The sequence below is a fragment of the Hippocampus guttulatus genome, chromosome 13 (assembly GCF_054856545.1).
Source record: "Hippocampus guttulatus isolate MCC_2025c chromosome 13, RoL_Hgut_1.0, whole genome shotgun sequence".
In the NCBI taxonomy this organism is placed as follows: domain Eukaryota; kingdom Metazoa; phylum Chordata; class Actinopteri; order Syngnathiformes; family Syngnathidae; genus Hippocampus; species Hippocampus guttulatus.
This window is the reverse complement of record NC_141273.1, coordinates 16,846,168-16,874,091: the sequence shown is the minus strand read 5'-3', so window position 1 is coordinate 16,874,091 and position 27,924 is coordinate 16,846,168. Positions and strand designations below refer to the sequence as shown.

The 27,924-nt window shown below is 45.7% G+C and overlaps 1 protein-coding gene across 1 annotated transcript; it reads right to left on the bottom strand.

Moving 5' to 3' along the window:
• Positions 1-902: 902 nt before the first annotated feature.
• Positions 903-22,540, bottom strand: mta1 (metastasis associated 1). Its single transcript, XM_086127420.1, has 18 exons — positions 22,357-22,540; positions 17,412-17,479; positions 16,136-16,229; positions 9,703-9,829; positions 9,360-9,423; positions 9,153-9,270; positions 8,420-8,522; positions 7,825-7,924; positions 6,883-7,071; positions 5,413-5,487; positions 5,068-5,126; positions 4,611-4,771; positions 4,287-4,438; positions 4,029-4,218; positions 3,051-3,143; positions 2,710-2,865; positions 1,938-2,082; positions 903-1,490 (listed from the first exon to the last, which is right to left on the bottom strand). Exons 1-17 carry the CDS (start codon positions 22,382-22,384, stop codon positions 1,973-1,975), a joined length of 1,887 nt encoding a protein of 628 aa, XP_085983546.1. The 5' UTR covers positions 22,385-22,540; the 3' UTR covers positions 903-1,490; positions 1,938-1,972.
• Positions 22,541-27,924: the final 5,384 nt, after the last annotated feature.

The following is a 27,924-nucleotide window of genomic DNA, read 5'->3' as shown; positions in this document are numbered from 1 at the left end:
TAAAAAAAAAAAAAACTTAAATTGGTAAATCCAGTGGAAGGTCCGTCTTGAAAATTGTGTGGAAAGTAGTCCTGCAACCAGATCAACGTCTTCTCCTTCGGCCATTTTGGGTCAAAATGCAGCAACAGCTCTCTCTAGCAGGCGCTAATCCAATCACCGAACGCGCACGTCCAGTGTCGACGTAAGCCAGACATGTCCAGCTCCGGGCCTGGAGGGCCACCGTCCTGCCTATTTTCCATCTCTCTCGGCTGCAACACACCTGATTCAGATGATCAGCTCATCAGCCAGCTCTGAAGCAGCATTAGAACATTCCTGATTATTTGAATCAGGTGTGTTGCTCCTGGGAGAGGTGGAAAACAGGCAGGATAGCGGCCCCTGAGGACCGACTTTGGACACCCCAGATGTAAGCCCTTCTAGCTGGCCCTGGTACGCAGACTCGTGATCTGATTGGCTATTGCAAGCTGACTGTGCCCGTTCATTTACAGCGCACAGGGGCCTGCTCCGTTTCATCTGAAGGCCCTGAGCAAGTTTAGTTTACCTGGCAACACAAGCTATCTGAAATATGATTGGTTAAAAACTCTACCATAATAAATAAGTTATCGAGTAAGTGGAAATAATATGACGTAAAGAATACAGAGAATAATTTTGTTGACATATTTATGAAAATAAAATAAATTAAATTTATGTTATTCTCAGAAAAGTAAATTTAATAAATTTACTGGGATCTGAGAATGTTTAGGCCAGCAGAGAAGGCCTTGCTGGCCCTGACGAAACGCCACTGAACTTCAGCTACATTAGCAATGAGTAGATGCCATGTAAATTTCTAATTCAACCTCACAGGGTCAGAGTGCCGGCCCACAATAAAGAGAGGGAAAAAAAGCACAGAATGCTTGAAGGGCAAATCAATGTTTTGTTTTGTTTTTTAATGACATTATCGAAGCATAGATGCAATACTTGTGAAAAAGGTAGAAAAAACAGCGAGTCCTTCTCAATAAGTTAAACCTCTCTTGGCCCAAAGAGCCCTCAGGCCCGGCAAGCGAAACACAAGATTCCCGTAAAGCATTTTCTTTTTTTTCCTTTTTTTCAAATTCCAAATGACAAACGTAACAAACAAAAAACAAAAAGACAGAGTTAACGCATGTCATGAAATAAAAAGTGCATCTCCTCATGGGGGGGTTGGAATAATAACTCGTTAAAAAAATAACAACATACAAGTTGCAAGTGGCTTATGTTACAGTCCTTCTGCAGTTTTCTTTTTCAAACTTCACAAGCATTCCTCATGAAACATTTGTCCACTAAAGAAGAACAAGAAACTGAATAGTATTCAAAAAAAAAAAACCGAACAAACAAAAAAAAAACACATTGACATTGTAATAATAACAACAAGAGACAAAAGTAATAAACAGTCCTGTACAAAGAGGTGGACCGTCAGACGACTGGAGGAAAAAAACAAGCAGTCGACTCCTTCCAGCTGAACTCGGCAACCAAACCTTTTAAGATAAGGTAAGATAAGAAAACCTTTATTAGTGTCACAATGGAGAAATTCCCAATTTTAGTGGTGAACTCTGGCGCCCCTTGCAGGGAAAAGTACTGTACACAACAACAAACTTTTCACAACAATCTGATCTTTGACTTTATTATAACATAACCCCCCCACCGTCACTTAAAAAGCAAATGACAATGACATTACTCACAGTAAGTCTCGTTTTTTTTTTTTTTTTTAAATCCTTTTGAGAATTTTCTTCATTTGTCCAGATTTTTTTAACAGCAGCTTTTGAAAGAAGTGCTTCCGCTTGAAAAAAATATTGTCAACATTTGTCCACGGATTAGAAAATGGATGAATGGCTGGCGGGGTCGTCTGCTCTTGGAAACATTTCGCAATTTGCAGCAGGTCACTTCATTTTTGGAGTGTCTTTTTTTAAATGAGTGGGACTTACTTGGCAGGTGCGAACGGCGGTTAGAGGTCGCGACGTCAGTCCAGTTGGTGCACCTCATCCTGCATGACAGCCGAGGGCCGGCCCACGTCGCTCAGGCGTTTGGCCATGATGTCCCACTGGGGGGCCAAGGCTTTGGATTTAGTGCCTGTGATGCAGCGGGAAATACACATCTATCGTCATATATAAAAAGTTGTACAAATCAAACTTAAAAATTGTAAAGTGACAACAAATGATTCCAACACATGAATCGCTTTTAGTTTTATATGATGGCGAGAAGCCCAAATCAAAATCACAATGACATTTCCATGAACTCCGCCGGTTTGATAATCGCTGCTATCGGGAGCAAATATTCTGCGAGCTCAAACCTCAAGGAGGAGAGACGAGCGGCCTCCTCTGCGCCGTTACCATGACGACATAGACAGTCGCCTCCAGCTAAAGCAAGCGAGGCCAAAGCCGTCCTCTCCTCTCTTGATCTGTCAGTCTGTCTCTTCTCTCCCCCCCCCCTCCTTCAAATCCACCGGGGAGGGGGGGGGGGGGCGGTCAAAAATAGGACACAAGCACCGCTAACCAACACCCTACTTTCAAACTTTTAACACTTCACTGCTCCACCAGACATCTTGGGCCTTTCCAGCACTGTTTAAACGAAGAGTGAAAAAAAAAAAACACCAAGTCCCTGGCGGAGGCAATCAAAAGTGCCTCGAGAGTCCAATTAGCGCGCACACACACACACACACACACGCGCGTGCGCGCCTGTCATTTTGGAGGGACTCACCATCCAATCCGTTGTGCTGTTCATAGCTGCGCTTTCCCAGGATGGTGGGGGAGCCGTTGTTAAGGATGGGGGAGGACTTGATGGGCGTCAGGCTGCCCGTGGAGATGGACGCCCCCCGGGCGGGTGCCTCCACTTTGGCTGGACGGGGATGTGCTTCTGTCAGCAGCAAAACAATTCCAAGCGTTCATTTTCATGTCGGCAGAGACGACTAGACGGTGCTTTGCTTTCTCTGCGCCTCACTTGAAAACCGAATATGAGTCCCTGTGTTGAAAATCTAACCCAACTTCGGCGTGCTTGGGAAATAAGGCGGCGGTGGAAAACTAAAATAAAAAATCGCCTACCTAGGTATCGAACCACGGACTCGAGAGGTTTGCGTTCCGTTGGTTTGAGCGGCGAAGGCTTGCCCGGGTCTTTCTCCGGCAACCGCAGTGCACCTGTGGACATGTGACAGATTACAAATAAGACACTTTGGTGCTCCACAGAGTCCCCCCCCCCCCCCCGCTATAATTGGCGCCCACTTACGCTGCAGATTTTTCGACATATTTGTAACAGGTTTTTTTAGGGTGTATTTACTGTAATGTCCTCGCATGTGGGAAAGGCGAGCCAGTCACCATTGCACTTTTCAGTCATTTACTGAATGCAAGGTGAAAAGTGTAACGCAAACAATGAAGAGGAGCTGCTGTCAGCACCTGCTTACGCCCAGACACTCACACGGCCACCTGTCGATGTCCCACCCCACCCCACCAGTTGTTGCAAATGAATTCTAAATTAAGAGACGGTCGTTTGTGTTTCATTTTGGACTTCAATTGCCAATTGCAGAGTGACTTTTCTGCCTTTTGTCAGAACTAAACGAAAGCTCTTTTAAAACTCTCTGTCATTGGCATAGAACAGCTATGTTATGTAACACACGTATGATTGGTATCGGTGAGTACTCAAGTGTTGAGTATTTGGGCTGGTATCAGTGTGGAAAAAAAAAGTGGCATTGAACATCCCTAAAATAAAAAATTAAAAATACTGCTTTGGCGCCATGTGGTGGCATCTTTGTGCCAATCTTGAACTGAATAGAGGAGCTTACTTTGAGCAGTCCGTTACCCTGTCTAAGAGGAAAAAAATGTGCTTTGCCGCCGTCTTGTGGCACTGAGAGGCAATTACAAACTTTGAGTGGGTTTCAGGCGAAAAAAAACAAAAAAACAAACCAAATAAAATATATTCAATGAGGGAAAACGGCACTGGCTAGCATCGCTCCTTGTACGTATCAACCGTTGACGTCCCTCGAGAGAGCATATTTTCACCAATGTTGAGTTGAGCGCGCGTCTCACATTCAGCCTTGATGGCAGCCGTGTTGACTGGGAGGTAGGGGTGGCGGCCCAAGTAGCGGGGCTTGATGATGTCCTGGCAGAGGCGGCGCGCCACCCGCGTCAGGGCGCTGGTCTGCAGGTAGAAGGCCTGTCGCGTCTTGACGGCGAACTTGGGGCTGCCGCTGTGCCGCACAGGCACGCCGTGAGGGCTCTAAGTGCGACGCAGAGGAAGTCAGGCCTGCCGCGCCGCGCCATCGACTGCGTTATGGGCGCGTATACCATGCTGCTGCGGTTGGGGCCGGGTCGCTCGCCGTCCAGCCTGGTGGGCATCTTCAGCCCGCCGTACTTCTTCCAGTAAGTCCAGCAGGAGGCGCAGAGGCGACACTGCATGTTGGGAGGCCCCCACGAGTACCACTGGTAGGAACTGTTGGCTGCACAGACACGCGGCGACAATTTGTTAACCGCCTTTAACTCATTCACTTCCAAAGACGTTTTTAAACGTCTTTTCAGACTTGGTCCAGAATTGGCTGGTACTGAATGAGTTAATGACCTGGGGGGGGGGGGGGGGGGGGGTCATCCGGACGCAAGAGGCGCAGGACTTACTGTAGCAGCTTTCACAGGCCCGCGCGAGTGGCGGCGGGTTCGGGTTCAGGCCTTGACCCGGCAGTCCCGGCGGTCCGGCTGCGGCGGCTCCGGCCGCTCCGTTGACCAGGGCCACCGGCTTTGGGTTGTTGCTGCTCAGCTGGTTGGGGTTTGGCTTGTTGCTGCAAGAAGTCGTCGTCGACAGGGTCGGCGGCGTGAGCGCGCGAAGGCTTCGAATGCTACTTCCAAACGATAACTTGGCCGCGAGGCCCGAATACAAATCCCTAACCTTGTCTTGAAACCGTAAAGCACATTTGAGACCTTAATTGAGATCATCACAATCAACTCCAACTGTTTTTTTTGAAACACCAAAATTGCAATACGAAGCCCACATCCATCATGTGAAACCGTAAATGCCTCTTGAAACCATACTTTGAAATCACAAACGTTCTTCAATACAATCAATTAGTATACTCACTAGTTGGGGATGTAGACCTGCTTTAACTTGCTTTCGGCCTCGGCTGCCTTTAATCGTTTCTGGAAGTCAGAAAGAGAGCAAGGCCGTTAAGTATTCATGAATAAGGCTTGTTTACCAGTACATCTTATTTTCATGAGCACGTATCCCATTTTAGCAAAAATATTTTGATGTCGAGCAGTCTCACGTGTAGACTCGACTCAACCAAAAATGCGGAGGGGCAAATGACTACTCGGCTTCCAGCGAGTTGCATCTGAAAATAGCTACGTCCAATGCACACCGTAAATACAATCCAACTGTTCATGATCCATGTCGAAAGGGCCTTTTTCTTTTTTCTTTTGGTTTTACCTGCTGCACATATCTGTCAGTGGTCTTCCACATGTAGTAATACTCGATGATGCTTGTCAGCGACTTCCAGGGTAACTGGGAGCGACAAAGAGGACAAAAAGTCAAACGTCTAAAGTATGACTGAGTCAAACGCAAGGCGGAGGCCCCACACCCACAATGCAAGTCGTGTTTATTTTGACGGAAGGCCAAGTCGTGAACCGGGGTGAGTGGCACCAACGGCAAGTGGCCACCAGGTGGCAGAGTGATGCACACAGATCACAACAGGGGAGGGGCTTTTTTTTTTTTTTTGCTGGCACGCACCCAATTTGTTTTCAGAAATTCCACCAAAATAATACCGGGCACATTAGAAAAAAAAAAGTAAAAATAAATGTCACATATAATAAACAATATTCAACATCATTAATTTTGTATATGAATTAAAAAGTAAGAAAATAATATGCACAGTAAATACATTTTCACATCGCATATTACATTGAAAAAGAATCAAATATGAATGGATACATTGTTTATTTTTTTATTTCATGATGTGTGTTTTACTGTATACCAAGAATAAAGATTTTCTTATTGGGAGAGTTAAAATGCTGATTTTTTTTTTCATTTCAATACCATATTTTTGTTTATTGGGTTTCTTTTTTGTGTCCGCCCGTCCCCTTTTCCGTGGAAAAATCATATTTGAGGGGCATCTGAGTTTTTCAAGATTTTAGGGGGTTAAAAATGTACACCCGCCCCAGTGAATTATAGTGGACATCATTCATATATGGATTTACACTATCATCATGACGAGTGGGGATCCACTGTATTACAAATACATCAACTCAAATCAATCATCAAATCTAGTATGCATTTGCAATTTGGAGTTTGAATTTACCCGCAGCGACTGATTAAGGAACAAGAATTCATGAATTTGTACATGAAAAAGAAAAATAGGTTGGAAACGTTTGAGCGAGCCTGTTTTTGTTAGAAATTGAAAGCTGCAGAAGAGGGCGGGCCAACCACAACAGTGAGTTGCGTACGGATTTATTTCTGCCTGTTAGAGTGCTTAGTCAGCTCATCGTTTTATGGATTGCATCACTCATGGCTCGAAGACCTCTGCCATATTCTTCCATTTTAGTCAATGACAGCATAGTACATTCTACCAAAAATGTTTGGAAGCCAATTAGTGATTGGACACAATTTTGAGGTTCAATTCCAACTTGAAACGACGACCACGTTTGGCAACTCAAGTAAGATTTCCTGAAAAGGAGTGATTTGGGAGATGTGTGGATTCTGCCCAAATTGCGCCAATGTTTGGAGCTCTGTATCAATGTGACGGACCATAGCTGGCGTCGAACAACTCGTCCATCCTGCGCACTCAAAATTAGGTCTAGTTGGCCTGAGCGGAGGTCCGTCGTCTTACCGCGTGCCAATCTCGTTGCTTCTCGCCAATTTCATTTCATCGTAACTCGAGAAAGCGGCACACCGCCTACTCACGAAATCCTGCTGGATGTCCGTGAAGTCCTTGCCGTATTTCTCCAGCGCCTCCTCAAACAGGTTGGCCTCGGAGGCGCTCCACTCCTCCATCTCGTCGCGGCACAGAACGGGGCCTCCCTGGGGCACCAGCGCCGCGATGGCCCGTGTCACGTCGTAGCCCGTGCCGTGTAGAGTGTCCATGGCGTGGAACTAAAGAGCCAGAAAGACCAGCAAGTGAGTTAGTGAGATGAGGTTATGTTCACGCCGCGAACCGTATGCAACATTTGTGCTGATAGCGGCAATTCAGCCATGCGGACGGTTAATTGATTACACGTGGCGATGACCTCATCTTTCGTAGACGTGTCCGTGAAATAAGGGGATGGAGGAACGTTTCCTCATACTTCCAAAATATTTCTACCTCCTCCCGCCACACTACTCTGTCGATATGAGATGATAAAATGAGCCCCCTACACGCGGGACCATATTTCTTGCGTAAATACCGTGCTACGTGACTTTTTTTTTTTTTCTGTGCACGTCACTCGACATCGTGCTTTGTGCGGATGTGTGTCACGTCACGGACACGTTGCGTTCACGCCAGAAGTCGCAGTTGTTTTTGTAATGTGAACATGAAAAACATTGAAAAAGCGCATTTAGCAAAAAATATACAAATTCACGCTCAGCAGTGTGAATAGAGCTTACGAGTGTGTGTGTGTGCGCGTGTGCGCAAGCATGCACGTCTCTGGCTGTTAATGTTTTATATATGAGGAAAGGATCCGGAACACAAGTGGGCCTTCAAGGTCCAGAAGCTTCTTTACTCTACATTAACAGGGAACTAACAGCCTCAAATGAGTTAAAATAAAATATCACACAATGACAACGACATGATTAACCCACAGTAGCACTTGTATTACACATGCCGTACATCCCCCCCCCCCCCCAAGACCAGTCTTGGAGTGCGCTCACCAAGGTGATGTCTCTAGAGGCTGCGGCAGCACTCATGTGAAGGCTGGGCTGGCGCACGGAGCTGCTGCAGTCCAAGGCTCGGGCGAACGTACCCACCGATCTGTAGGAGCAAGATTGAATAACAAAAAAAATAAATTTGTTGATTTGTGGATCATTTTTAGAGAGGGGGGGGGTGCGTGGCTGCGAGAATGAAAAGGATTAGCGCCACGCGTGTGTGCTTTAGCTCTCGTAATGTTGGGCGGGGGAAGGCAATGCAAAAAAAAAAAAGGGAAACGGTGATGGCAAAGTCGTAACCACTGAGCCAGAAATGACGAACTATGATGCAATTCATGAAAACATGAGTGAGTGAATGAGTGAATTAGCCACGTTTTTCAGCTTTTTTTTCTGCATTTTGGCAGGGAGGGGCGGAGGGTGACATCACCACCGAAGCATACCAGCGATGGCAACGAGGCTAAGTGTCACGGTAAGTACGGAGCTTCTTCAAAGGGTGAGTAGTCTTATTTGACAGTGCGGAGAAACCCCCACCGCCCCCCAGACCCCCATTACGCTTGTATCGATTGCTGAAAACATTTCCCAGTTAGTTCATCAACCTTACCGAGCCACCACCAAAAACTGGTCGATCTGCTTCTCCGTCAGCGAGCTGCTGGGCTCCCAGATCTTCTCCTCCAGTTTCTCCAAGTCCCTGGCATCCTCCTCACCTACACACACACACACACACACACACAGAAAAAGAACCACATGATGCTAAATTAGCCAGCGTCAGGTTGTTTATCTCCTGACGTGTCGTGCCGTGAAACTCCGAAGAGAAAACCTGTCCGAGCATAAAACTCCAAAAAACAAAACGTCATTAAAGTGGCTTTAATTAGCCCGCTCGGCGTTCCCCACCCGTGGTGCGCTAATTGCAATCCCACCTGCTATGAATTCAATTTCGGCTCTATGCCCGACTGAACTTGGGAATAAACGCTCGCAGTTAAAAAAAAAAAAAAGTACAATACATATTCATTCAAATAAACATTCTTTTAAATCAATAATCAAGTCGATGAATGCGTTCAATGTCATTATTAAATTAGGAAGAAAACAAGAACGCAAGTTTGAATGGTAGGAAAGAAACAAAGATGGTCAGAAATGGTACGGAGGAAAAAGCAAAAACGTGAGTGGAAAGAAGCGCCAAATGGATGGATGGAAGGAAGGAAAGAAGGCAGACTTGTCCACAGCTGCCAGGCTGGAACATGAAAAAAGGGCAGATGGCGCAGGCACGTCAACGTGGTCGCAAACAACAATTTGGAAGCGGCCACGCGACGAGTGCAAGTGCCATGTCCCTCCCCCACCTTCGTTCAGCAGGTCGGTGATGTCGGCCTGATACTTGTTGCCCACCCGGATCTCGCCCTTGTCGGCCAGCAGAGTCTTCTGCTGGGGGTCGTACACCAGCGAGTAGAAGAAGGCATCCTGGGGAACCCGCACGAAAGGGTGGCCACTTGTACTTTAGATTGGGCTTACTTCTACACGGGAGCGGTCGACTTGACGAACGCACGCACCTCTCGGTCCAGGTAGGACTTGAGTGCTTCGGTCTCGTTCAGCAGCGTCACGCAGCATTTTCCCCTGGAGGTGAATGACATGAGGTGAGCAGCTGGGTTACTTTATTGAGGTGCCCGTACAGAACTGGAAGTAAAGAGGACAATGTTGTATTCTTCCTAAATCCAAACATTTGCATGAAGTCTCCCTCTTTTTTTTTTTCAATTATTATTATCTGTATTAATTCTATAACAAAATGAAGGAACATCAATCATAACCGTTTGAATGTTTGACTTCAGTTTTTGACACAGCAGATGTGCACGCCCGTTTGTTCCGTGTGTCTTCAGCTCGGAAATTTCGGCCTACCTGATGTGCGTGGCGGGGAGGGACTCGAGCTGGCGGGACAAAAAGAGCTCCCTGTGTCTGAGCTGATGTTTCTGGTTCTCGGGGAGGTCGGTCATCTCGGGATTCTCCATCTCCTCCTCCAGCTCCCCTAAGGAAAGGGAGGGGGGGAGGGCACGGTTCAGAGACGCGATGCGTACGCAAAGAATTCACAGCATGACATTTTTTTTCCCAATTCATTTTTTCCGTGACAATTTAGTGCAGATTTTAGCAAGTATGATGCAAGTTGACACACATGATTTGGCTTGCGGCCACATAAAATGACATGGCGGGCCGGATCTGGCCCCCGGGCCTTGAGTTTGACACCTGTGCTGTAATTACTTCAAGGGCCTCTTTAATTGGCTGAACGTTGGCACTTAAAATACTGCCTCAGGAAAATATTTTCGTCTTATTTCCCGGTGGGTTTTTAGCAGCTTAAAAAAAAAAAACACGCCCATTTTTCACTTCAGAAAGTCCACAACCTGATGATTAATGCTTGGGAATTTTTTGGGGGAAGTCTGTTTGGCAAACTCCGTGACATTTAATTTTCCGTAAGTAAAGAGTGTGTGTGTGTGTGTGTGTGTGGTGGGGGGAGGGGGTGAAATTTGGAATCAAAATCCGATATATGGCAAAATCTGAGATGTTATTATAAAGTCGTTTCGTTCAAATGCCACTTTTAAGATGATATCCCTGCCTGGCGATAACGGATGAAGTGGGGTGAAAGAGGTAAGGAAGAATGCGGGCGATAGAGTCTGAAAGAGTTGAAGTCAGCGTTGCGGGCAATGGCGGCGGAACACCGGACGGGGAGAGAGATGTGTCAAGACGGCGGAACGGCGAGGGGGGAGGAGGAGTAATAGAGAAATCTGGCGGGAGAAGGAGAGCAAAAGCGCCGGAGAGTAAAAAAAAAAAAAGGAGAATGTGAGAGAGACTATGAATGCAAGTGAGAGAGAGAGAGTGGGGGGAGAGTACGTGATCCAATTCATTTGGACTTTCATTAGAAGGCCAGACAGAGCCAGCGAGTCGCAAGGCCGAACAAAAAGCAATCAAGGGATTTTTCAGAAGCGGGGATGTGTGGCCAAAATCAATACACAGACACCCCCTCACATAGGGATAAACAGGCGCACACACACACAGTCGCGCACTCCATTCGAGCGCTCATCGAGCGGCTAATTATTAACTGAGCTTATTGAATAAAGTTCATCGGGAAAAAAATGAATCAAAGAGATTATGGGAGCGCGAGACAAGTGGGGGAGGGAGGCAGAGCGGACTCCGGCACAATCTTGCACACGCCCTCCTGCAACAAATTGCCGCTCCGTCTCACCTGTCCGGGCCACTTATCAATTATTGACGAATGGGGTCGCCTTACAAGGCTCCAGGTCCCGCCTTAACAAAGTGACTCCACCTTAATAACGACATGGCAAGAAAAGACTTTTTGCATCAGATACGGCGAGCAACGCTGGGCGAACCAGCCCCCCCCCCTCCCAAGTTAGACAGTTGCTGCTCTAAAGTTTGTCATGTCTAATCGAAAGAGGGCCAAATTCGGCTCTTCCACGCGCGTCTCGGGAATCCGCGGCGAGATTTTCCACGGTGGTTTTTAAAGTCAACTCGATGGCGTTCTTTTTCACGTCGGCGCTTAAAAGGCAGCTTGATCTCTGGCGATGTATGAAAAATGAAAATTTGACTCCTCATTCGCACCACTGTGATGACAAAAAGGCTTGATTTTCAGGGGCCCCCCTGTTTTTTACCAAATTATTGAGTGATTTTTTTTCGGACAGTAGGTGCTTTACTTCAGTCATTAAGCGTCTTACTATTATTCATCCTGTTGAATTTAAAAGTCACTTTGAATTTGCACATTCTCACGGCAACGTCCCGGAGGGGACTTAAAAGCAGGGGATGTGGTGCTGCAATTTGACTACTTGCAGGTATGAAGACCAACACAAAATAAATGAGCGGCCTCTTTGAGGTTAATTACAGCCGGAGGGCGGGGTGAGGGGGGGCACTTTCATGAACACACCACACAGGAGAGATTTAACCTCTGTGCTAACTCCAACACGGATGCCTTTTTACTTTTTATTGTTTCATGTGCGTTGTCCTTTCCCCCCCCCCCCCCCCAACGTGGTGCCAGTGGGCACTAGTTAGCCCCCCACAGGCAACATGAGTAGCCCACTGGTCGTTCACCTGTGAGGAGACACTGTGAACGGAGAACAATTAAAGCAGCAGAAGAAGAAGATTTATGAATTTGAACAGCATGGTACAGGTTTCTGTATTTTGAGAGCCGTCATTTTAACACGGCAATCGCGAGATCATTCTGCTCATCGACATCATTTCGTCAGAATCCAATACTGGCCCCCGCTTACAAATGATCATTTGAGGACAGCATCAAATGAACAATATTAACGTGACCTTGAATTTGTTGCGTGATGGGTGGCGCTCTCGGAAATTTGCCACTCCTTGTCAGTACATTTTGCATTGCCCTTCTCCTACAAAAAGCCCCCCCCCCCCCCAAATATCAGAGTACTCAAGTGCCGGAAATATTTCCCTAAGAGTCAACTTATGAGGGGTAAAAGTTGTTGGGTATACTGAATCTTCGCTACAACTATGAGAGGGGGCGGGTGTGGGTCTCTTGGGGGTGAGGCAGGGGAGGTGATTGTGAGTGTAGTGTGTGTGTGGGGGGGAGGGGGGTCGTCATGTCGGTTTGCCTGCAGTGTCAACTCCGCTCAATAAAAGGTTGGGCAACACTGTCCTAGACAGAGTGGCGACAATAAATTGCTAAGATTACTTTTATTTTTTTTATTTGTATTTTTTTGCCTGCACCATCAAATGTGACGGCGCACAGCGTCAAAGCCAAATCGTGGCCTATAACAGCTTTGCTGGTTATGAGGTCAGTTGCTTGGTATGGTCTTGGGCTTGACCTAGATTGTGACACATTTAAGTGACGAAACTCAACATTTCCCCAACAATAAAATAAAACGTCCGTGTGCCATGTATGAGCAGCGGGGTGGGGCGGGCTAACTTAAAATAAAGTCATACTAAAACAACAAAACGCGAGGCTAACGGTGCTAGCTTGAGGCAAAAGCAGGCCGGTTTTCAACAGCTCCAATGCCGTTTGGCGAGGCACTTCTAGAAAGAAATCCATGGCTGCATGGGTGTGGGCTACATCCTGTGTGCGTCTCGTCAGCCAAGTGTGTGTGTGTGTGTGTGTGTGCGTGCATGCGTTACACACGTTTCTTACATATGCGTGATCGACCAGTTACAGAGATAGCTTGTGGGTAGGTTTAATTCGACGTCGCTGTGGATCAGTGGAGGACGGCGGCCAACTGTGCGTGTGTCTTGCATGAGTGTGTGTACGCGTGTTAGTGTGCGTGTGCTTGTGAGTCATTGATCAAGTATTTTTGCTTGCGTAGATTCAGAACGCTCCCTCGACGGGGCCTCAACAAGCCCCACCCCCACGATCAAAGCAGCCTACTCATTGGTCGGTCAGCTTGGTATTTGCACCACCTGACTCCTCCCATTCAGTATTTAATTTCGCCATGACTCACTTTTTTTTGGTTTTTTTTGCACCTTAGTTCCCCACCAGCTAACTTTCCTCCACTGTTTCAGTAACATAGCGACATCACACATTTGACGGTAATTTCCGACATTTCCGGGCATCATTCGAACGCGAACTCCCCAAACATAAAAATATGAACTGATTTTTACCAAATGTGAACGGTGTTGACGAGACAGATGGCGACCATTGAATTCCAAAAGAGCGATAGGGTTGCCGTCAGCTGGCAACCCTTATCGAGCTTTGAGGGCCAAAATTTGCTGCGTTCCTCAAAGTCGATGCACCAAAATTAGCGTGATGTTTCCCGTGCCATAAGAACTCCACCTAATTGCGAATGTCTCCATTGTGAGACAGACAAAAGTTTTCTTATCTTATCTTATCTTATCTTAAATTGCGCCAATAGATTGGTGAGAGGAGCGGCGTGGGCAGTAAAATAGGCCAAGTACTTCACTCATCCATTGTTTCTTCTTGGATTAATTTCTTATGGAGGATTTGAGAGGCATTTCAAGATAGTGCTCGTTGTAATTTTTTTTCTTTTTTTTTGAGAGTGGGAATTCCACAAAAACGGCCGCCGCTTGTCACCTTGTTTTTATGATTAGTGCCACAAAAAAAGTCTGCGTCATACCCGAGCAGTCAGTCTCGATTTGAAGTAGAGGTGTCAAAATTAATCGACAACTAATCGATGATCACGTTTATGGACGACGACTTTAATCATCGACTAATCGTTCAGAGTCATTGTTCAAGTTGTCCAAATCCTCAGCTAGCAAATTTGAAGGATTTTAGCATGTTTGAAGACTTGCCACTGACACAAATACAATCATAATAAATAACGCCGCTCCGAATGCAGTCACACAATTTTGTAGTAGGAGACAACTCCTCAACCCAGCATCAGCGAAGTCCGCCGGCACAGTCATACGTGCGCTTCCACGTTTAGACGCCCGATCTTATCATGCAGTCGAAGATCAACCCTGTGTGTTATTTTATTGAACGCAGGCCCGGAAAGCTGGAAGCGCTCGCAAGAAGGAGCCCGAGCTCGTCTCGTCTCAAGCTGCGCTTGTTTTTTGTCCCGCGTCAGCATTGTCGGTAACTTGAGACACCGCAACGAGGGCTGCGGATCCAAAACATCGCGCCAGACAAGGTGGCCGAAACAATGAGGAACCCCACGCAGAAGACACGGAGCGTATTATTAGAAGCGGATTCTGTTGTTGTACAACATTTATGGCACATTAAGGGTGTAAGAGCACAGTGAATCCTCACTTATTTACAATTATTTTCGACAGAACAACAAATAACAAAAAAAATACGTTTTGGTCAAAAGTGCACCGATTTGCACCAATGCGCAGATCTTTGCGCTCTTTCTGAAACGCCCTTGTGACATGTGAGAGCGCTGAGGTGTCGACGCCTACTATGGCCAAAAAGCTGACGGCGGTACGCGGTATCTTAAACAGAAAAACAAGCAACGGCGAGGTGGACGAACACATGGCAACTGACGACACTTGGTTCCAAAAACAGGATTTGATGATGATTGTTCAGTTTAAAACACAGGTGTCAAAGTCAAGGCCCGGGGGCCAGATCCGGCCCCCCACATCATTTTATGTGGCCCGCGGGTGCAAATCATGCGCGTCAACTATCGTGATTCTTGCTGAAATCTGTCCCGAAATATCAAATTGTGATGGATAACAAATAACGTTGAGAAATATATAAATAAATAATAGAATTCTGGTAGTGCGTTGGACAAAACAACTTCGGACGCCGGAAAAGAAATACGCCGACAAAGCACAGTTCAAGCTTCAAGCGATCAGTTCGGAAAATGATAATCAAGCAGAGTATTTAAAATAAGCGAAGCGATAGTTTGCAACCGGAGGAAGCGGGAGAACGAGCTTCGCCAAGTCAAGAAGACAAAGCGGAGTTTCCGCTGAAACAAGGCAAGGTAACCCGAGTCGGAAGACCAACTCGAGCGATGGATTCACGGACAAAGAACAGGCCGGGAGAAGCGTTCGAAAAAATGGCAAAAACGCTTGCAGATGAAATGAAAATCGAACATTTTCAAGGAGGTCACTCATGATGCTTTCGTTTTAGGAAACGGCGCCAACGATGCTTTCAGGCCAGGACCACCGCGGCGCAGCAACTTCGAGCGGACGAGAAGGAAAAACATGGCCACCTTCCGCTCCTGCGGATTTGTGGCTGAGGATCGATCCAAAAATAATGCGAGTACGTTGTTAAACGCTGAAAATAAAGTACCGCCGAACTCAGTTTTGCTCCCGATGCTTTTTTTTAAAAACATACGCTAGCGTGCATGCATGCTACCATATTTTTATTTTTAAAGATAACATACGTTTTATCATGCGGTGCGTTTTGTGTATGTATGATATACAGAAATGGCACCCATAACGGAAACTGCGCCTTTCAATACGGTGCGCCATCTGGTCGTGAAAATGCGGTAACTAAAACGTGGGGTTTTTTCGGCGCTTCACGCATTGTGTGCAGCGTCACAAACAATTGGATGGGGAGCGGAGCACAGTGAGGCTTATTGGCAGCCGATTGAATGCCTTGTTGGGAGTATTTCTCATTAGCGCTTTGTTTCCATACACTATTTTTTAAAGTTCTCCATCGTTGCCAACCTCCTCGTGAAGCAGCCAGGAAGCCATTCAAAAAAAAAACCTGCCAGCGCTTCATTGTACCGCGCTAGCTCCAAGAATCACTTGAATGAAAGGCAAATATGCACACATGGAGGTGTCCTCATATTGCGACTGGTGTGGAGAGGGGCTGCAATCTGCTTTTACGTACAAGTAAGTACAGTAGCCCTGGGATAAATAAGAGTCGCGGTACTCTCGACGGGTTTTCAGGACGGAGTTACGCTCGGTCACTCACTGGCGTGCTTGTCTGCGAGGGCGATGAGCGTGCTGGAGATGTCCCTCCGTCGGTAAAAGCACACCACTTTGGCCTCCACGTTCCCATTGGCGGTCTGCGGAGGAGAGACAAACGGTGTTACCATGGCAACAGGTGTTGCCGTCTCACACACGCAGCGTGCAGACACACGCGTCGACGATAGATGAAAACGCATTTAAAAAAAAAAAAAAAGGAGAGGGTAAGTTTCAGTGCGGTGTCAGCTCTCGCCACGGAGTCATAACGTGACTTACAAACGCTTAAGATGGCAGCAACGTATTGATTATGGTGGGCTTCGAAATAATTAAGTGTAAAAAAAAAAAAGCAATAATGGTCATCTCGATATAGATCTGTGGACCTCGGTATGTGTCAAGTGCACCGCTAATCAAATGTGATGACCAGGACATGGAGTAAATACACGTGAGCGAGAAAAAAAAAAAAAAACATGATTGAGAGATGGATCGATCGATAGATGGAAGGCCGGACAGACAGATCACTTTATTCATCCCATGAGAGAAAAGTAAAAGTAAAAAGAAAGAAAAAGTATTGTTTTCACTCCAAATTCATGACATGCAGGGTGTGCCACTCCAGACCTGTAGAGGGCAGCACTCCATGTGAACTATCATATAGCAAATTTTTTTTTTTTATCACCACCTGTTGGTTCAAGTCGGTTACTGCACAATTTGGCCCAATGCAAGTTTTGCAAGCGCAACCAGTCTGTACTGTTTTGTCAAGTGTGTTTTTAGTCCTTGCAGGCGGTCCTCCGTGTACGACAAAGTGCCGTGGTTACAGACACCGACTTTGTACTGCCGTCTGTCACTAACCGAAATCATTATCGCGGTATTTATTTGCACGAAAAACATTTCTGGGCCATGAATGTCAAAACAAAAAAAACGACAACTACGGCGGTAACGAAACAAGACTTCCTGTTTCGTGTGGCCGAGCGCTTTTGTTCAAGTCGTTCATAATCTCAAAATGTCGGCACGTCGTAAACCGAGGACCACGTGCACCTCAAGTCGCGAATAGGCGGCTGTTAAACAGCTGTCCCAACGTTTGCTTCTTCACAGACGACCTTCCCCGAAAACGGCTTCGTTGTCGTTAAAACCGCTGGACTGTTTTGGACGGACGGAAGGAGCCATCGGGAACGACTGCGCCGGCCGACTTCGACTGCTCGTTAATTATTTAAAAAATTGCGTTCTGGAAGGAGGCGGATGTATAAACCACCACCGTACGGATAAATAAAACACACACACACACTCACCTTATTCAACTCCTCTATCCTCCTGATCAGCAGCGGGTTACTGGACGAGTTCTCAAAATAAACATAATCTGCAGGGAGGAGGAGGAGGAGGGGTGTAAAATTGGGAAAGGGGATCAAGAAAAAAAAAAAAAAGAGGCATCAGTCATCTTGAATAAGCTCGCCTTTTGAAACAAAAAGCGACTATTGTCATCATCATGTCCAGAGTTTTGCGTTATCTCAGGACCCGCACATACAATGGTATTGTTCCCTGCGTGTGCGGATTTGTGCGGGTGCTGGCCAGCACGGGACCGGCGCCACGGGAGGCTGAGCACTCACCGGGATGTCCCCGCAAGCCCCCCCGGGCTTGGTGCGGCGCCCGGTCTTAGCCCGGCATGAGTCTTGGCCGAGCACCGTCAGCTGATACTGTCGGTCACACTTGGTCGGCCGCCCGGAGCTACCGTTTCCCCCCACCCCCCCCCCCCCTCGAAATGCACAAAAACACATACAGATGCCCATCCCCCAACTATGTTCCCCCCCCCCCACCCCACCCCCGGGCGACGACAAACCCGACTGCCGCCATTTGTTTTCATACGGAAAGGCAAGTGGGAGAAGTCAGCTTTACAGATGCCACGCCTACAGCGGAGGATTGGGACTCTTAGCGAAAAAATGGTGACGTTAGCCTAAAAACGTGTACGTTGTTTTTTTTTTTAAAATACGGGCTTAGGCTGGGTCTCAAAACCTTGCACGGCTTGATTTGGTTTCAGGTCAACCCTGTTCAAATAAAATGCTTTGATCCTTTCTTGTACAATTCAAAACGTGAATGGCATAATGGGGGGGGGGGGGGGGCATTATCATCCAAACCGCCAAAGAAAATGTCGACGTTTGCCCGAAGAGCGAACGATTCAATCGCAAGCCGGATGACATCGTGACACAACAAAGAGTCTTTCTGGTGCTTTTGTCGCCACCGAAAAAGGTGGAAGCGCTCGGGCTGTCCTCGTCGTTTGCAAGCCGGGGAACAAAGTTGCCATGAAGGGAACGACTGAGAAGTTGCAAGAAGTGGAGAGTGGCGCCGCTGGCAGTTTCCACCACGTGAGAGAGCCGGCGGGGTAGAGCAGCGTCGCTCCGTCTCCCTCCGCTTCCCATCATCCCTCCTGCCGCAGCCTACCCTCCCCCCACCACCCCCGCCCCATCAAACCTTCCGGCAGGCTTCCGAGACCGTGACGTCGAGGTCGGCCTGAGCCAATCGAGGCGTGTCACCGAGAGGCGCTGTAGAGTTGATTTGAACCAGCCTGGCGAGGCACGATCGTGATGGGGGGCGGGGGGGGGGGGATGCGTGAGCTACTAGCTAGTCAGAAACAGAACTATTGATGCCACACGTGGTGTGGAAAAAAAGTTTTTTTTGTTATTGTTAAATAACTTTTGGGGAGATCTTGCAGAATTTCACACGATTACGATATTAAGCCTTTCAAGAACAGCCGCTGCTACAGTGGACAAATTATCGTGATAAATACAGGGGTGGGGGGGGGGGGTCTGATTGTATATGATGAGAACCTGATCGTTAAGAATCTAATTACCGATAACAGCGTAGAAAGTCCTCGGAATGAAAACGATTGTGTTTGCTATAATGTCTCTACTTTGCATATCCGGATCAATGACAACATCGATCGATCTGCAAAATAGCCGCCGATCCCATCCAGCCGGTCAGATCTGTAAAAAGTCTACGAAATGTCAAAATTTTCAAAATAAAACAGCACCACAATAAAAGTACCTCTTTCCGACAAAATGAGTCGCCAGTTCTCTGCTCTTCTCTCGCTTCGTGAACGTCAAAGCGGAAAGCAGCTGCTGGCTCTGATGGGAAATTTGGAGCAATTTTGAAACATTTCTGAGATTTGCGATTTTTGTGGTGGACGTCACCCCACCGGCCCCCCCAGGCATGATCATAACAGGATTTTGGACAGTTAAAACCGGTGCTTTGTTGGAAACATTTTCTTACGCCAAGCGGCGGGAAGCCGGGAAGTGGGTGCAGGAAGTATGGATGGCGGCCCGCACCGAGGGATTGGGGGGGCGGGGCGGGTGTTGGGGGGGTGGCACAAAGACATCAAGGCCTGCCAAAGCAGCCTTTGTCCCAGTCTCATTCACTCGGGGGAAGTCGTCGCTTTTTTTTTCCCGAGATGGCCCCGGCATTGTCTTGCAAAATGGTCAGCGTCCTTCAAAAAGGGCTCCAAAAAGTTGGACTGAAACATTCAATCAAAAGATTTCCTCTTGGCTGGATTCTAAGTGCAAAAAGAGAAAGCGCAAAGCAGCGTTGGTTTCTTATGCAAAACGATGATGTAGACTCAGCGGCGAATTTGGTCGCGCTGCGTCCGGGGCTAATTGCGACATTCAAATGCATCTCGGCTCGCGCGCTACAATCGGAGTAGTTAAAACGAGAACGGGTCGGGAAAATGCCATTAATTAGCCGTTGATACTCCACACGAAGCAAATCATTTCCCCATCGGACGGACGCCTCCTCAAATTGAACCGCTCGCATTTCAACAGAAAATGGTCGTGGAACCGACGAGACTTCTTGACCGGTTCGAGTCTCAACTTTTCCACGCCGCTCTGGAGGACGTCATCCTTAGGTAGCCCCATGCGCTATTTTTTTGGGGATTGTTTTTCCGACTGGCAGAGAAACGACAACGTGCCCATCTGGATTGAAAATCTGTCATGGATGACAACGATTGAGTCAAGCTTTGCGGGAGATTGTTGATTTGTGTTCGGTTCCGCCTCCGATTCCCCCACTGATCTGTGACATATCGAGACATGGGCAGGGAAGGGTCGGGAGCCGGCTCTGGTTCTCCCTCAAGTCCAGCTCAAGGGGAAACCTCAATCATAGGAATGATGACTTGAACGAGACAACTTTTGGGAGTTTTTCAACAACGTACAAAGGGCGTATGTGTACATAAACTAGGAATCACCTTATTTCTTTTAGCTCCCGGAAGTGTTGAACAATTCATCAAATTAAAATCGACACTGCTGCAATTTTTTTTGGGGGGGGGGGGGGTTAGACATTATTTCAGTTGGCTGGTAGGCTTCTTTTTTTTTACATGTATACATATTTTATATTTTGATTTATATAATGTCTACATGAGCTTTCAGAGGCGCAAATGTGCTGTCCAGTGTCTTTTGACATTAATTGATGGTTCATTTACCTTTATTTCATCATAAACCTGACCTATAACACCAAAATATTCATGGAGTATAAACCTGAGAGTTTATTGTAAAGCAGATTAATTTATTTTATATATGTATATAGCAATTTATTGTGCAATTATTATTTTTTAATGAATGTATTCTTCCATATGGGAAGAATAAATCAATTAAAAAAAAATAAAATAATCGTATATTACATTGCAATCAGAATATTAATGAAAAAAAAATGCAAGTAGATTATTTTTCAAAATCGTCCAGCCCTAATTTCTAATTTTCTTCTGCTCTTCTTTGCTCTTCGCTCAAATCACCCTCAATCACAGTTCAACTTTCATGAGAGAATTAAAAGCTGGTAAAAGGCCCCCTGAAAAATCCTGTGAGAGGATAGTGTGTAAGCGCCTATTCAGTCTTTTTTTTTTAAACAAGTGTACGTGTTTTCACATAAACACTCAAAGCCAACAGTTCTCCATTTCATTCTTGATGCCGGTGTGAAAGAGATTTGTGGATCACCGGGGCAAGGGCGTGAATTTTTTATACCCTATAATTTCCCTTGCTCTCACGTAAACACTGAAAATGGCAGTTTTGGCCCCATTCCACACAGGCAAATCTTTCCATGTCTGATGTGAGTGTCCTGGCAATTTTCAGCTTTCTGAGGAGTAATATCGTTTGTGCGTCAGTGAATACCGGCAAGACAGGACAAGGGTGTGATGTTAACACCAGATGCTTCATTTCTTGATTCCAAAGCAATTGTTGCTTGCAGACAAGTATTTTATACATCGTGTCTGCAATCTTCACCTGAGGACGTTCTATCTGAGACCAAAAAAAAAAAAAACACCTTTGTGAAGTGGAATCCCGGAATGACGGGACAGGGGTCTGACGTTCACGTGACACTCAACTGCTTGCGTCAAAAACAATTGTCATCAAGCGACAACCATTTGATATGTCATGCCGGCATTTTTGTTTGTGCGATTTGGGAGGAAAGACGTTGGCCATGCAATATTCCACCTTCGCGGGTCCTATCAGAGTTGCAACGACGGGAATTCTGAAAATGATGGGAGAGGGGTGTGATGTTTAACACCAGACACCCAACTTGTTGCAACAACTTATTTTATGTCGCCCCGGAGATTTCGCCTTCGGAGATCCAATTTGAGATGAACAACGCCTGCGCGTGAGGGAATTCTGGAATGACAGGACAGGGGTTGGAAGTTGAACACACGACAGCCAACTTTTCGCATGGAAAGCAACTGTCGCTGTCCGACGACTATTTCACGCGTCGCTGGACGCCCACCCTCACACTCCCCTATTTGCAGGTGTCCCTAATGTTTTGTCTCGTGTGCTTGAAATTCATTTTGTCACGAAGACTTTTTTTTTTCTTCAGGAGATTTCAGCATCGCACCAACTCCACACTAGAGTTCCAAGCCTTCACTTTGTATGTAAAAGGGGGGGGGGGCGTTCTAACGAATAAAACCATAAGACGAAAGAAGTTTATAATAACTTTTAACGGTGTGGTAGCTGGCGGTCATTGTAAGTTTGACAAAAAAAAAAAAAAAAACCGACTCCACATCGCCATCCGCGAGCCTTCATCGTGAGGAAGGCTCTCATATATCCTCCGGGGAGTAAAACAAGACGACGAGGAGGAGGAAGAGGAGGAAGAAAAAGACAAATGCATCAATGGAGAATTTACCACGGTGGCTCCAACTGGGACCGACAGACTCAGTGAGTGAGTGAGACAAACCTCCCTGCTGCCAGCGTCGCCCCCCGCCTCACTTTGTCTTACCTCCGACCCGGTACATGTTGGCCGCCATGGCTGCCCTGCCGGTGCCGAGGGAAAGGAAGCTTCCTCTCTCCGGGTCGTGAGGGTGGGTCGGCTCGCTGTCTCCCCGATCGCCTGCTTCCCTAGCTGTCGGTGGGCCGTGTTGCTAGCTGCGTTGCCGCCGCTGTGTGTTGGAAAATGGTGGCCGGATCAATATGAAACAGACCAGCCTTGGAGACCTTAAAGAGACAGTACACCCGAACGCAGCTCCGGGCGGGGAGGGGGGGGGGGGGGGGCGACCCAAGCTCGACGATTTTTTTTACAAATAAATAAAAATGCTTATCTCCTAATCGTACTTTTATTTTGTTCTGTCTGGTTTTTTTTCATGCCCTTAGGCTTCTACTAGCTTGTTTTGAAAATGAATAGCCAAGTGTCACGTGACCGACTTTTTAATTTCCTTTTGTCTTTTGTCTTGAATTCACTTTTTTAAAATTAGGTTTTGGGGCACGTTTTATTCTTTTGAAAATGCATCGTTTTAGGTTAATCATTTTTTTTATATTTGTTTTATATATATATATAATATATATTATATATATATATATATATATAACAAATATTAAAATATATATTACATATATATAACAAATATTAAAATATATATTTTATATATATATAACAAATATTTTAAAAAAATAATGATTAACCTAAAACGATGCGTTTTCAAAAGAATAAAACGTGCCCCAAAACCTAATTTAAAAAAAGTGAATTCAAGACAAAAGACAAAAGGAAATATATATATGGAGTATTTTTCCAGTGCAAGATAGAAAAAAGTGTCACTAAGTATTGTTTATGAAAGTAAAGAAACTGCGGTTTTCAAATTACTGTCCTACTATCCTTCTTCTGTATAGCCAAACACGAACCCCAAAATAAAGAAACAAATAAAGGAGAAGTCAATACAAAAATATTCTTTACAAGACAGCATTGTACCCTAATGAAGTCCATATCTTGCTGAGCAGCGAACATTTGCTAGCGTTTGCGAAGGTAGCCGATGTTGCATTTTTGTCAAGGTACGTTCAAGGTCAAGGTCACAAACGTTTGAAATGGTCGCCAGACGTTTGCCTGTACTTTTCTTGTCGCAAGGAAATTTTGAACAGGTTCTAAAAAAGAAAAACATACAAACTGTTGGTGAACATCTAGTAAGCATCGAGCGAACACTTTGCGAACGTTTGCGCTCTTCAATGAACCCTGACGTGAACGCGCATACGCTAAACTTCACCTACAATTAATCTAATCATCTAATCTTTTTGTTTGCTGAAGTGCACAGCTCAAAATTTTAAGACTTCATTTTTGTGATATTACAGCTAAAGTCGCAGTGTAATTTTTGTTATTCTAGATCCAACTCTTCCAATGCATGGAGATGTTCGATCTGCAGTGAAGTTCTGTCGCCCTCCTAGTCTGGAAATCTGCATTACAACAACAGAGCCGTCGCTTTGCTGTGACGTAAACCAGGTGTCAAACCCAAGAAGTAGCTCTCTGGTTGGTGACCCCTACATTTGGGCCATGTCGTGATTCTAGTATGTTTTTGTTTTTTTACTGCTTTGAAAAAAAAGCCGAATTGGAAAGAAGATGGGTTGTTCAGAAGGGATCATTGTTGGTTATTTTCTGCAATAGAAATGAAAAATGATATGTCTCGTTAGCTTCTTACAAACGGGAGAGAAGGGACCGTTGCTTGGTCAAATGTGTCATTTCCAATACATCTTTTTAGGTGTGCCAGTGTGAAAATGTCACCGCTCAACATGAAATCTTACAGAAAAAGGAGCTGATAAAAATAAAATTACACACTGCAGCTTTAATGTCCATTTACCAGGCACACAATGATAATTCTAAATCCCTCCGCCCAATGAGAGTACACGATCACGGTATGAAGGCTTAATCGTTGTAATTTGATTGAGCGTGCATAAGAAGGCGTGTTTATTCTCAAGCGTGGAGCTGGTTAACTGGCAAAAACATGGCGTCTTTAAGGAGCATTTTAGCGACGTTTGCTAGCGCGTATGAAGGCATACGTCCTCTCATTGCTGCAGGAATGCTGTGGTCAGAGCTCTGTCTGATCTATACCATGTGTAAGCCTCAATTACAGGAGCCCGACACATGGGACTTGGGCCTTGTGGTCACGTGACCACCAAAGAGCCAATGGCTAACACCCCCTCCGATCAAGTGTGCAGTCTCAATGTTGGCTCGGTGCCTGCAGCGCTGAGTGAGGGGATGCTGTATGGTCCCTTTTGTGAAAATAAACGCGGAAAGAAAGGCAGATTGCACATTTTCCGCTTATGTGGGGGACCTGTGCCAAGATACCATGTATGGCTTAACTTCTTTTACACAAAGATACTGCAAAAGAACAGCTTCAGAAATGGAACAGAAGAGCTGGCGTATGTACCGTTTTTAGAAAAAAAGGCCTAACCCTTTTTTTTCCGTAGGCGTTTTTTTTTTTCTCAAACCACAGAACCAGAACCTTTGGAACATATCCAGTGTTTTTAATCAACATTTTTTTTCCCCTCAAACATTCACATCTTTTTTCTCAAACATGCACCTTTGTGACTTTGTACAGTATTTTGTCAAAAGAAAATATGTGACTGCCATCCTCAAAAAAAATCTGGAAATATTACTTATTCTCAAATACATACATATTTTCAAATCTTCAGCTTTTTTTTAAGTATGATTTGGCTTTTGAAAGTAAAAGATTTTTCTCCCAAAAAATCTAAATAAAACTAATAATAAAGAATCAATAAAATAAAAGACTTAACAACAGGAAAAATCTGCATCTTAGATTCTCAAAAATACGATACATCTAATTAAAACAAATTTCCTTAAAAAAAATTCCCTTTTCGAGAAAATATAATGTTCATTTTTGAAAAAAAATTGCCTATATCTTAAAAATGCTATTTTGAGGGGAAATGTATGACTTTTGTTCTCAACTATTCCCCTTTTTTTTCAAATATGTGATTTGGTTTTTCAGGAATTTGCACTTCCAGAAAAAAATACACATTACGTTAACTGTTATAGTGTTCGTTGACCCATCACATTTACAAATGGTCAGGAATTCCGACATTCTCCTTGACATTATTCCCTACAAATAAAATGTATTATTTTTGTTATTATTACTTTTCACTTCATCCAATCAGTCAAGGCCGCGTCCCAATACTTTAGTCCATTTCTTGTGTGATGGGATGGAGGCTCTCAAGTGGACGCTGGCTGTGATGACCTTTCAAAGACACTAGAGAGAGCTGTCGGCCTGCGTTTTCCCCATTGCTGGTTGTTGAAGTTGTGGTAGTAGTCTCAATCTACCAGCAGGGAGCCTCCTTTACACAGGCAGGCACTCTGAAAGGAAAAGTGCGTATTATTCTCCCACAATTTAAAACACCTCCTATCCCAGCTGACTTTGGGCGTAAAGCAGACTACACCCTGGACTGGTCGCCAGCCAGTTGCAGGGCACATCGAGAGACAAATGACCATTCATGCCCACATCCACACCGTCAATGAGTGGGAAGCGATCCCGCGATGCCCGCGCACAAGTCAGGCGAGTGTACGATTACACCATCAGCGACTCGTCACAACTGAACCGCAGTAAAACTGTTTTTCCATGGAGGATAAAGAATATATGCCCGTGAGTATTGTTGACAACTGGTGCGACTGTACCTCCCACCACCATGTCGCTAAACATTATAATCACATTATCACAAGATAATGCAGGGAATGCTGTTAGCTATTGGCAATCTGTGCTAGCACCGCAGCCTAGCATGTTAATTAGCCCCGCTGTGATGTCACAATCTGACACATTCTCTGAAAAAAGAAGCTAAGATTTCATTTATTGTTTGATTTCACATTTGGTGGGTGGGCAGCCACTTCAGAGACACAAATTTTCCAGACTATGTCTCCTTTCGAGTCCTATAGTGGACTATTTATTTGCTCACCCGCCCCACCTTGCTTGAGAATCCCATAGCATGGACTGTCGCATTCCACCAGATGACAGCAGCGCAGCCGGTGACCTTCTGCACGTTTGGTCTCGATTTGAAAGTGGTGGCAGTTGGTGTCTCCGATTTGTCCGCTTTGGGTGGGGGAACGACACGCCAAAAACAGGAATTGCCGGAATGGTGAGAAAATGTATGGACATTCCTTTGACTTTCGGACCCGTCGGCAAGGGACTCTCACTTGTTTGAATGGAGCTGGAACTTGATGCTGATTGAGTTCTTTCCTAGATAAAGTCATGTAAAATGAATTAATTCCTGCCAGGTCACCTTCTCATAACATTTTAAGTCATGCTTTAATGTTCCTAATTGTTGTAGAGTCGCGCATAGATAAGACAATCAAAGCAACAATTGTGTTATTTAGCTGGGATTGCGAAATGTTCATCCTGCCTTTGACAGACAGCATGAAAGGAGCTCCCGATAATGATTTGAATGCATTCCCGCTGAACTGGGGACTCAGAGGTATTTCGCGGTACCGCCGAAGCGGCAAATTGTCACGTAACGGGTTGGATGTGTGTGTTCCGGCAGCCGTTGCATTTTGCCATTTGAAGATGATTAAATGCATGACGACATCAGGATCAGAGGCATAAAACAGTCGAGGCGGAATTTATTAGCTTGACCGTTTCAGCGAGAAATTGCCAACGCAGGCCACAAAGCGTGCGTTCACACAGTCGCTGCGGCTTGCCTATTGAGATAACGAGATGCTGAATTTTATTAGAGTGTCGCTGTCAGACAGAACTTGAGGGACATTGCCGTGTCTGATTCTTGAAAATAAAACGGTGAGCGGCAAATGAGCAGAACATGACAACGAAGGCCTCTTTTCGCAATTCAATGTCAAAATTCCCAAAAGTCAACAAAACTTTCGTTGAATTTTAAAAAAATATGCATGAATGTCTTGACAAAGCTTTTAACCCAAATATATGAGATGAGTTCGCCGGCTTCTTCTCCACCACACACTTCCTTCACTGTGGCATCACCATAGATGCTACAAGTCTCATTTTTGAGCGCTCCTCCGACTACTGAAGAGCTGGCATACCAGAGAAAGTTCCAAGCAAAAGCCAACAGTTACAAGAAAAAGACATTAGGCACCCACAAGCCTAAAAATGGACCCCAGTGGAATCTCAAGTTCTCCCACTGGGGATAAACCCTCGCAACCGGCCATCGCCAAAGAAAATGTCACTCGCCCTTCTGCACTCCAGAAAAATGCTCCGCCATCGGAGCTCGGAACAAACGCTTTGTTGTGTCTCCGCAGGGCTAATCCGAGCCCGCTGCAGACATGATATCGCAGGTCGCCGAGTCCCCGACGGAGATACGAACTAGACTAAGCATAACGAATTTGAACCCTGACTCCTGACTCGAGCATGAACAGCGTGAAAACTGACATCAGAACTCAAGCCTCAGAAAATTTACAATCTGTAATGTTGCCGTCACCCCTCAAGGTCATTCAGCCAGAACGGGTCCCGCGCAGCAGCGCAGAAAGACGATTGGCGTCCCGGTCGCCATCGTGACCAAACTTCGGAAGTGCTGACAGAAGTGAAAGCCGAGACGTCCGCCACTGTTTTAGAGGGGA

What these genes read in the sequence shown, in the direction of transcription:
- mta1 (XM_086127420.1), bottom strand. Translation starts at nt 22,384, where the DNA reads ATGGCGGCCAACATGTACCGGGTCGGAG. An exon ending in AGTCCTACCTGGACCGAGAG is followed by an intron (nt 9,271 to 9,359) that starts GTGCGTGCGTTC and finishes CGGGTTCCCCAG; the next exon opens with GATGCCTTCTTCTACTCGCT. An exon ending in GCCCCAACCGCAGCAGCATG is followed by an intron (nt 4,219 to 4,286) that starts GTATACGCGCCC and finishes CGTCGCACTTAG; the next exon opens with AGCCCTCACGGCGTGCCTGT.